The 12,012-nt window shown below is 38.2% G+C and overlaps 1 protein-coding gene across 3 annotated transcripts in view; it reads right to left on the reverse strand.

The window, feature by feature from the left end:
• Nucleotides 1–12,012, reverse strand: part of INPP5F (inositol polyphosphate-5-phosphatase F) — an 84,032-nt gene that overhangs the window by 37,544 nt on the left and 34,476 nt on the right. For all 3 annotated transcript variants that reach the window (XM_080823094.1, XM_080823095.1, XM_080823096.1), the window contains exon 3: nt 4,057–4,193. In XM_080823094.1, coding sequence (XP_080679220.1) covers nt 4,057–4,083 — 27 coding nt within the window. In that variant the 5' untranslated portion in view covers nt 4,084–4,193. The remainder of the gene's footprint in view (nt 1–4,056; nt 4,194–12,012) is intronic.

A 12,012-nucleotide genomic window follows, 5' to 3' on the forward strand; every position in this document is an offset into this window, starting at 1 on the left:
GCGGGAGGCGAAAACAAGTACCCACCAAAAACTTGTGCATGAATGTTCACGGAATGATTCATCACAGCCAAAAAGTGAAAACAATCAACTATCCGTGAACTGATGAATGGAGAGAGGAAATGCAACAGATCCACATAGTGGGATGAAAAGGAATTAAATATGCCATATACCAACGACCAGCACGCACTTTGAAAACACTGTACTAAATAAAATGAAGCCAGTCACAAAAGGCCACACATTATAGGACTCCATGTATAAGAAATGTTCCAAAGAGGCAAATTGAGAGAGGCAGAAAGCAGATCAGAGGTTGCCTAGGACTGATGGAGCTGGAGTTTGGAGAGAAATGAGGAATGACTGCCAATGAGGTTTGAACCCAACAGGGTTTCTTTGTGGAGAACATAGGTGCATATGTTCTAAACCAATTATGGTGAGGGTCACAAAACCGAATATACTGAAAGCCACTGAATTATAAGCTGCAAATGGGTAAACTGTGTAGTATGTGAATTGTTTCTTTTTTAAATTGGCAAACAAGCCTTATACTTGAGGTAAAAAGGCAACCGAGGCAGAAAACTAGAAAAATCAATTAATTCTAGTCTCTATAATAAAATTGTTTCTGCTCCAATTACAGAAGACAGACGGGGCCCTAGCAAATCTGAGGACAGTGACCACACTAAAGAGCCTGAGGGCCCTGCTGGGCAAGGGTGAGAACACTGAAAGTGATACACAGGCAGCCAAATTAGAAAGATGTAGAAAGAAATGTAAGACTTGGTTTTGTTTAAAAACATCTTTTCATGTGCATACATTCTGTATATTTATGAAAAATAATAGAAGTAGGAAAAAATATGTAAAATGCAAAAAATGAAAACTTTTCAGAAAATTTGAAAGTAACATTGTTCCTTCAAAGTGGTTGGGGCAAATGGAAATAACCGTTAAAACTCACTGGAATATGGACAATGATTATTTCTAAGTAGTGGGTTTTTCCCCGTCTCGTTCACAATTTACTACACCAAAAAACCCCACAAAAACCAAAGCAAATAACAAAATAATCAAGCTTCTAAAACCTTTTAAATGGATTTATATGGAAATTGAAATAAAGATCCCAAATATTTAAAGTAACGTGTCAGAAAATAAGGGAACAATTCATGATTTCAACATAGCCCTTCCTCCCACTGTTCACTGCTGGAAACTGCTTCTACCATAACACAGGACTAAAAGAAGAGGAAAAGGCTTAAGTCCAAATTTCTAAAATGATAATCTTTTGAGAGGTGTGCCAAACTATTCACTAAAATTGGATCTGGAAGTATTTTCTCTATGTCATGTTATCCCCCAATCAACAAGGATCATGACAGATTTTCAACATGGAACATAAACCACACCCTTAATGTCCCCTGATAAGCCCTGTAGTTTGTAGGGTCTAACAGAGCTGTCAGAATATTCAACTATCTCATGTGGAAGGAAATCTCATTTTCATTTAAAGATAATCTGTTTTAGGGTGCCTGGGTGGCTCAGTGGGTTAAGCCTCTGCCTTTGGCTCAGGTCATGATCTCAGGGTCCTGGGATCGAGCCCCACATCGGGCTCTCTGCTCCACGGGGAGCCTACCTCTCCCTCTCTCTCTGCCTGCCTCTCTGCTTATTTGTGATCTCTCTCTCTGTCAAATAAATAAATAAAATCTTTTTTAAAAAAAGATAATCTGTTTTACTTTAGAATCGCAAGATAGAAAAGAGGAAAATGTGAAAAATGAAAAACTCCATCAAGTTTTCATAATATTCATAATATTCATAAATATTTTCATAATATTTATTATTTTAATATTTAATATTTTATTATTTAAATTATGTTAATTTATATTTATTTTTATATATTTATATTTATTTATATTATTTAAATACTATTTAATATTTTCATAATATTCATAGTATTCATAAAAATTCATAATTTTTGTGCTTAAAAATTCCATGTAAATGTCATCCTCTAACAACCTCCCCCAAGCTTTATCCAACAGTCAGCTACTAATCTCAAAAATGTTATAGATTGGTGGGCAAAAGGGCATCAGAAAACCTTGAAAAATCCAACACGGGGTCCAAGCTTCTCTGGACCAGGAGTGACAGTACATTTCCCCAGGGCTGGGAGTGCAGGTGTGCAAGCTGATGACTGACAGGCGGATAAGTGCTAGACAAGCTGGTCGCCTGCTCTAAATCTAACTTCCAGGGACCCCAGGCTTAATGCTGACCAGAATGCCAGCCCAAGGGATGCTCCCCCTCACGGCGAAGATTGGTGACAGAAAGACATGCCGATTTTTCATTTTGTCAGCAAAGCCATCCAAAGACACTTATGACAAATTTATTGGCTTAGTAAACTAACAGAATTTTTGCTAGTCTGCCTGCTCTTCCCTACAATAAAATGCAAACAAAACCACAGAGACCTGCTTTTAACAGGCCTGACTGCTACCGAAGTTATTTGTCTCTGGGTCAGCAATAATGAATAATGTTCTGGCTCTAGTACCAATAAAGGGGAATAGGAAGTACTCTAATCTTTTTTTTTTTTTATTCCTGTAATAAAGAGACTACCAGGATCCTCTTAAATTCGTGTTTTTTAAGAATTATTTGAGAGAGCGAGAGCACAATGTGGGGAGGGGCAAAGGGAGAGGGAGAAGCAGACTCTCCACTGAGCAGGCGGGGAGCTGGCTGCGGGACCAAGACCCTGGGACCATTTCCTGAGCTGAAGGCAGAGCCTTAACTGACTGAGCCACTCAGGTGCCTCTTACATTCTTTTCAATGTTGGTTTCTTAAAATTAGATTGTCAAACTACCAGTAAAATCTGAAGCATAAAAATAGCTACATTTTTACTTATTTTTTAAAACAATGTAACCCTGTCTCTAAACTTCCACCCCAAGAGCCCGGCCTGGAAAAACATGTATTGAACTGTGGGGTATTGGCTGCTATGCTACCTATTACCCGCTCTTTAGGTGACAATGAGGCAGCTCAGAAAGAGTGATACAGAACCAGACAGCCTGAGTCCAGGTCCAGACCCCACCATTTGCCAGCTGGGACTTAACTCTTGCCAAGCCTCTTTCCTTCATCTATCCAGCCTGGATCCAACAGTGCTCACCTCATAGAGTGGTCCAAGAGGCTCAGTTAGCTGAGCAGCCGACCCTTGATGTCGACTCAAGTCATGATCTTAGGGTCGTGGGATCAAGCCCCACGTCGGGCTCCCTGCTCAGCGTGGAGTCTGCTTGAGATTCTCTTTCTCTCTCTCTCCCTCTGTACCACCCCCATGCTTGTTCTCTCTCTAAAATAAATTAACTAGTCTTAAAAAAAAAAAAAAAGAGTGTAGGACTAGGGCAGAATGATGATACCCCTAGATGCCAATATCCACACCAACAGCAAACATGATACAAATTCTTTCGAGGGTTACTTCTACCAGGTGGCAGTACAGTGTGGTAAAAAAAAAAAAAAAAAAAAAAAAAAATACTAGCCCTGGGAAATCTCATTATTTTGGACTTAAGTCCCTCTATTATAGGCTTGATTTCCTCCTGAAAAATTAAAAGACTGCACTAGGTTGGTGGTTTCTTTCTTTAAAACAACAACAAACAAAAAAAACTTTTAAAAATTACAAAAGAAATATACGCTTGAAAATTTTCAAGAAACAGAGATAAAAAGCATATAGAGTAAGTTAAATCTCACCTTCTTGACTACCCCTTCTCTTCCCCAAATTAGGAGTTTTCAAACTGTACTATGCAGAGTCCTAGGGCTCCCCAGAAGCAGAAGGTGGCTTTTCAGTAGAGGCCACATGGGCAGGGACCCAAAGATCCCCTCCCCCCCATCACCACCTCAACCAAAGCAGCTCAGCTTTTATGTATCTGATATACTGGATTTCACAGATTTTGAAACAAAGTTTCTACAACTAAAGTGAAGTTTGAAAAACAAGGACTAAATTACTTCAAAAATATCATCCAGCTCCATAATTATGATTTTGGCCTAATTAAACCAAACACTCATATTTGTTATTATATTTATACCAAGTTTCCATAAAATTTCCTTAGACTTCCACCTTACCTCTAGCTCAAGATCCTGAGGTTCCATCTCAGAAAGGGATAGCACAGCAATTTTGGTAATTTTACACACCTCATGGTCTCCTGGAAGTTTGCCCACCAATGCTTTCTGCCGAATTAAAATAAGCCACCATGGAAGATCTGAAAGAGAAAAGTCACACCAATGTCTGGTATCCATAAAGGACCACTATCCTGGCAAGCTGAAGATGAATAATCTAACACAATACACATTAGATATAACCCTTTAAAGTAAAGCACATGACAGATATATAAATGGCCCTCAACATGTGAAGATATGTTCAATCTCACTTAAATTAGAGAGATGTGAACTAAAATACAATGATACCATTTTCATCCTTCAGACTGGGGGGAAATATGGAGATATGACAGCACATTCCCTAACAAGGCTGTGGGGACACAGGCAATGTCATACAGTGCTGGTAGGAATAAAAATAGAACTTTTCTGGAGGGAAATTAAGTGATACCTAGTAATAAAACATATACACTTACTTTCAACCTACTAATCCCACTCTTGTGAGTTTACCTTGCAGATACACAATCAACCTAAAAGTATGTATACTCAAGTCTATTCATTGCAGCAGTTTGTAATTACAAAATATTGGAAACAATCTGATTGTCCAGACATAGGAGAATGGCTCAATAAACTAGGACACAGCCACTCTGTGGAGTACTATGCAGGTATGGAAAAGAATGAGGCTTGGTCTAGCAACTGACAAGGAATGATTCCTGGATACAGCACATGGATAAACTGGATACATTTACAGAACAAGGAGATAATAAAATCACATAAGAATTATATTATTGAATCAAAGCACAAAAGAATATTTAGCATGTGCCGCCCATTATGTAAGAAAGATCTGAGGGGTGCCTGGGTGGTTCAGTCGGTTAAACATCAGACTCTTGATTTCGGCTCAGGTCGTGATCTCAGGGTCCTGAGACTGCGCCCCAGGGTGGGGATGGAGGCCTCTGTGCTCACTGGGGAGTCTGCTTGGGATTCCCTCTGCCCCCATCCCCCCATACAGGCTCATATTCTCTCTCTCTCTCTCTCAAATAAATAATCTTTAAAAAAAAAGAAGATATGAGAAAATATGCATACATCTGCAAACTTACACAAAAAATAAGAGCAATAAATAAGAAGTTAATGAGACTGGTTACCTACAGAGGGTAGGCAGAAACAGGATAGAAGGGGGATCAGGGAAAGTGACAGTTCTCTGAGTATATCCTTTTGCATAGTTCTGACTCTTGGAACCATGGTGATGTTTCATATCTCCTCAAAAATAAAGAAACAGTTCCAGAATGTGTTTGTGGGGCTGGGAAGGGGACTCAAAACAAAACACTAACAGCAACTCAACTCTGCTTCAAATGGACAATGTTACTCTGGAAAACATGTTTTTTAAGGATAAAGACAAAAAGAATTATATATAATATTGTATGTATAGTATAATAGTGAATTTGTTGGAAGGGTATGATTTAGCAATTCCAAAACTACTTTAGGTGTACACTAGCACTGAGCAAATAATGTATTGAGGACAATGGTGGGGGGGTAATGTGGTAAAACAAACTAAAGAAATCTTTAATAAATACAAGAAAGAAGGAAAGAAAACACCCAGAGGCCCAACAAGTATCTTTCCAATCCACATTTTTACTTTTTACAAAGATTTTTAATTAAATGAGAAATGCTCTATGAAAGACGGCATGCAAATGTAATTTTTCAGATTATGAAATTATACCCTTAAGAAATACTACCTAAAAAAAAAAAAAGAAAAAGAAATACTACCTAATTAGCACACACAAAAAAATTGAAATAGCATTTCACTAATTTCTTGTGGAAAACCAGCATACATATTCACCATATGAAAAACATTCTTAAAAGAGATATATAGTATTTCAATTTCCCCCAAATATCAATCAACTCTCATTTTAGGGATCGTGCTTTGAAGATGTGCTTTAGGCATTTCATAAATGCAAGTTTGGAAGAGTTCCATAATTCTTTATAAAGTAGGGTGGAAATTTACTCCAAAGTTTCAAGTTTTTTACAGGCTATTTCATTATTCATTATCATTAAACGTTAACCAAGGTCCTACCATGGGCTAGGGAGTATTTCAGGCATGGATCAAGATCAGTTATCAACCACCTATCATATAATAAATCGAACACATAATAAATAAAGCATATAACATGATACTTGTGCTTCAGAAGGGTAGGAATTAGCAACAAACAACATATGTTAAATGTCAATACATTTTGTTGAATAAAACAAAATAAAACTCTTACCATAGGTCTCCTAACCTCACAGGAATAATTTCTATTTTACACTGAACAAATTAGAGTGTTGGCAGTTACCCAGACAAGCCAACACTAACGAAAACCTTTTCCTACTTTATGCCTTCTTGCTGGAGTTGACTTTGGATACATTTCATATTAACATTGCAAATTACAGTTTTAATAAATCACAGAAATGAATAACACAATGTGCATAAGCAAATGCAATAAATATCTTGCCAATAAACTATCTAATGGCACAGTGACAAAATATAAAAATATTACCCTTCTAACAGAGGTTTCACTCCATTCATAAACTCACTTGGGAAACCAAAAGGCATCATTTGTTCCCCCAAAACACTGATACTGCCAATACTGAAATACAACTTACAAATTCAAATACACTTTAAAATGAAATATGCATATTTTTAGAGTTTAGTTAGCTACTTCAACAGAAAAAAATGTGAAAAAGTGAGGTGTTTTTTAAAAATATATATAGTATAGACTGAAGTTCAATAGATCTGGGAAGTTGGGATGAAGATTAAATCTGAGAAAATATAATGTACATGATCAAAAATGGAAAAAGAATCTGTAAAGAGCAGCCTTCCCTTTTCAGGGAGGCTTTAATGTTCTGGACTTCGAGGTCAGAATTCAGACTTAAATTTTAGCTCACCACTTATTTTTTTCAAAAAGGTCTTATTGAAAGAGAGAGAGAGAGAGAGAACATGTGATCAAACACAGGGGTAGAGGCAGATGGAGAAGAGAATCCCAAGCCGACTCCACACTGAACGCAGACCTGATACGGGCTCAATCCCAGGATCCTGAGATCATGACCTGAGCCAAAACCAAGTCGGACACTTAACCAGCTAAGCCACCCAGATGCCCCTAACTCATTGCTTTTTTACCCTGTACTTGGCAGCACAATACTTGACTGACTTCTTGGTTTTCTCATCTGTGGAATGCGATAAAACTGCCTGCTATAGAGGATAGCTATGAGGATCAAATAATTTTTATAACTGATGTGATTATTACTAACAGCGAATGTTTACCGTCCTATGGTAGCAAAACATCCTATAAAGCTAGGTAAATAAAACAATGGGGTACTGGTATAGGAACCATCAAATGAAACCAGAGTAGAACAGAGCAGACAGACCCATATAATATGGGCACCTAGTACATGATGATAAAGGGGTGGGGGAGAGTGTATATCATGAATTAGTGTTGGAACATGTACTGAAGCATTTGTGGTTAAACAGGTTATCTGGAGTCTGCTTTGAAGTAATTTAGCAGCTGGGCATGTGGGGATCACAGATTTTAAAAAATGTCTTTTTTATAGTCGACTTCCAACCAGTCCTACGAACAGCATTGGGTTAATTGCTCTCTTAAGTCTTTTAATCTCTGGTCTGTTTTCAGTCTCACACATGGATCAAAACAACAACAACAACAACAAAACAAAACAAAAAACACCATGAAAAGTAAAATACAGGAATAGATATAGGCTAGTTATAATCAAAGTAATTTGGGATGATCAAACTGTTTTGGATTTAGTGCTGATGGTCATACAACTTTGAGAATATATTGTACACTTTTAAAAGGGTAAGTTTTATGGCATGTGGATTACATATCAAACTTTTTAAAGCTCCTTCTTAAAAAAAAAAAAAAGAACTTGTTAGGAGTTTTAACCTAGTGAAGCAGAGAATAAAAAACTTTAAAAAAGTGTATTTTCTGCCAAAAACAAAGGTAAAGCTAGGACAGCCTACTAATTCTTTTTTTTTTTTAAAGATTTTATTTTTTTGACAGAGAGAGAGACGGAGCACAAGCCAGGGGAGCAGCAGAGGGAGAGGGAGAAGTGGGTTCCCCGCTAAGCAGGGAGACTGATGTGGTGCTTGATCCCAGGACTCTGGGATCATGACCCGAGCCAAAAGCAGAGGTTTAATAACTGAGCCATTTAGGGGCCCTGGGAGCCTACTAATTCTTGAAATACATCAACACTATTCCAAACAGCTACCTTTTTTCACTAGTGTTCAAAAAATGAACTGAAATCATCACAATGGAGGGGCTCCTGGGAGGCTCAGACAGTTGAGCATCTGCCTTCGGCTCAGTTTGTGATCCCGGGGCCCTAGGCTTGACCCCCACATCGGGATCCCTGCTGAGCAGGGAGTCTACTTCTCCCTCTCCCACTCCCCTTGCTTATGCTCTGTCTCTCTGTGTCAAATAAATGAATAAATAATCTTTAAAAAATTATCATAATGGAAAGAAAATGAGGATTTTTGAATTGGACACAGAGTTATCTTCAGGCAAAATCAGTGACTTTAGAAAACAAAGCAAAACCAAAAAACCTCATGGAAAACAATAGCAACGTCTATGCTATAATTGTTTTGCTTTAGGTGAAACAGCACTTAACAACCGCAGAAGCCTGGAAAGTCTGGTGAGAACGAGCATGTTAGTAACAGGGTTAAATGACTCAAATATATGCTTTATAGTTTGAACTTTAAGCCAACAAAAATGTGGAAGTATCCAGGCACTAGTGTTTAGCAGTCCCAGGATGCGTCAGGCATACTGGTGTAATTAAATTTTTAAAAAGCACCAAGGCAGGCTATTGTATTAATTTATATCACCCACCAGGAAAAGAAATTTTTTTTGGCTCAATTAAGGCTGCCACGTTGAGATGCGGATGTGTGGTAGAACCAAGAGTCAAGGGTAACTTAGGCTACAAGGTCCTTTGGCATAAAGATATTCTTTCACCCTTTTAAACACATTACGGTGGAAGAAAAAGTCAGTCTTGTAACCCTGGCTTCTCCAGGAAGAGACAGACAAGGAATTCTGACTTCCCAGCGAGATAAGAAAACTGAGAAGGAAGGCATTATCTTGAAAAGCGTGACCAGTAGGGCAAGCTAAAACAATAGTCCTGGAAAAGATTCAATTGCTCGCTCTATACAAGAACTGACTCACTTAAAAGGGGACAAACGATTGTGGAATAAAGATTCTCATCAAAAAATTTTTTTCATCCAATTTCAGAAAAAAACTGTTTTTAAAGAGACACTCATGACCTCACGTGTAGGAAGTATTCCATCTACATGTTTCTCAACTTGGCCATCCATCCTACTGACATGAAGAAAAGATCAGCATTTGATCCAACGATGAGTGTCCAGCCATCCTTTTTATTTTTATTAATGTTAATTTTATAGGGAATATATGAATACATTCTATTTGCTTAAAAATGTGAATGTTAGCGGTTCCATTTGACCATTATTCTCAATTCCATGGATATTCTTTAGATCAAATCCAAACTCCAACTTTGCGAGAGCAATTAGTTACCATTTTTGGCATTAGTCCTTTTAATCTTGCTTGAAAGCTTAAAGAGGACTTAAGAAAAAAAATTCAACTTTATTTTTCCTATGAAACATTCATATGTACATTGATTTACCAAGAACTTTTCTTTGAGGATGAGCCACTGATGGGTATTCGGGGTTGCTGTTTATGCTTTTTCTTTTTAATGCAACACAGCTTTATCTAGTATTTCCAGAGTATTCGGCTCAGCTTCCTTTTGCACATAGAGTTGATGTACTTACTGACTATTTAATTAAATTATGTGATTACAATCATGAGTTAAACAGATACAAACATGTTTGGGATCAAGCCACCATGCACCAGCCAGAGGGGGGCTTCCTACCCGCTCCGCCACCAGCCAGCAGCTTTCAGCCTTCAGAGCAGCCCAGGCACCCACCAACAGGCTTACAAAGAGGCAGTGGGGCACGCTGGTTAATTTGGTAATAGGTTAAGTGAGAGTCAATGAAGAGAGCTCCTGACAGAAATACATACAGACTCATACGTGCCGGACAACTGAAATGAATGAAATATTTGTGTGAAAAAGATTTTGCTTTTCTTATTTTCTTTTCTTCTGGCTCACCTGTTCCAAAGACTGGCTCTGATCGGAACTGGTTCAGCAGGATTTTTTGTTCAGACTTTATTTTTTTTTTGAGAGAGAGATTAAAAAAAAAAAGCATTTTGCGGCATTCAACCATGACTTACTTTGTAGGTTCTGTTTTCACTGCTCTTTTGGACACCCTCCACTTTCTCTGTCTCTCTCTCTAACCATTCATGTCATGACCACAGGGAAGTCTGCTGTTGACTCTCATGCATTTACCTCCTTTAGCATGCCCCCAAACAGCAGACTATATTCTCGAAGACAAAGCATGTCCTGCACCTCTGCGGGGTCCGCTTCTCGGAGGAGAGGGGGCGAAATGGCCAAGCAGAGAGCACCTGCTGCCTTGACACGGTCCATTGTGAACGGAAGGGCCAGCACAGTAGAGTTTGTAACTATGGCCACATGTGAATCCAAAGAAAAGGGGATCCCTATACTCCATAGTTGTTTGTAACATAATATTCAAATACAGATATTTAAATTCTTGAAGGGCTTCTGCAGCTGATGCCTCAGGGAGGGCTCTGCGTTCCCACTACATACACTGGAAGACGGAGACATGCTGGTAAAGAAGGAAAATGAGAATTAGGACAGGGGATTACAGTTGGCTCGCCTTTCCTTCTGTGTCAAACTGATATCAAGAATACTGACATGTAGGTGTGCCTGGGTGGCTCAGTTGGTTACCTGTCTGCCTTTGGCTCAGGTCATGATCCCAGGGTCCTTGGATAGAGCCCCACAGTGGGCTCCCTGCACTCCCCCCAGGAGTTTCTTCTCCCTCTCCCTCTCCCCCTGTCCATGTTCTCTCTCTCTCGAATAAATAAAATCTTAAAAAAAAACCAACATGTTTCTCTGTCATTTCAAATTGACAGTCTTGAACCAATTTCAGTCAAATGACTCATTGCTCTTTATATATTTTGAAGTTTTGTTTAAGTATGTACAAATTTAAAATTGTTACATCTTTCTGGTAACCTAAGCCTTTTATAATTATTGAAAATGTATATCCCTCTATGCTTCTTGTCATAAGGTCTGCTTTGATATTAGTATAGCTAAATCAGTTTTCAGTAGGTTAGCATTTACAAGATTTATTTTTCCTATATTTTATTTTCAACCATCCCTTATACATATACCTAAGGTGTCTGTCTTGAGAGCAGCTTATAGATGAATTTGATTGTTCCTCCACAATGAGAAGTTCTGTGCTTTAACAGAGTATTAAATCCATCCATATATAATTATTGGTATATTTAGAAATCAGTCTACCATCTTATTATTTGTCTTACCTGTTCTATATATACTTTAATAGCCTTTTTGGGTATTTCAAAAATTATCTATGTCCTCCTTCATTCACATTTTACAATCTTTTATTTTTCTGTTAGTGGTTATATCAAGGGAATGATGACAAGAACCCTGACTTACAAAAGCCTATTTTTTGTTTGTTTTTACCAGTGTTATTTTTTTTTTTTTAGATTTTATTTATTTATTTGACAGACAGAGATCACAAGCAGGCAGAGAAGCAGGCAGAGAGAGAGGAAGCAGAGAGTCCGATGCAGGGCTCGATCCCAGGACCCTGGAACCATGACCTGAGCAGAAGGCAGAGGATTTAACCCACTGAGCCATGCAGGTGCCCCTGTTTTTGCCCGTTTTACCAGTTTCTGGTCAGTGAAAGGACCTTAGAACAGCAACCCCTGTCAACTCCCTATCATTTCTACAGTTGTGTATTTATATTAATCTTAACTCCACATAAAGCCAAATTCCTTT

The sequence above is a fragment of the Martes martes genome, assembly GCF_963455335.1.
Source record: "Martes martes genome assembly, chromosome: 14".
In the NCBI taxonomy this organism is placed as follows: domain Eukaryota; kingdom Metazoa; phylum Chordata; class Mammalia; order Carnivora; family Mustelidae; genus Martes; species Martes martes.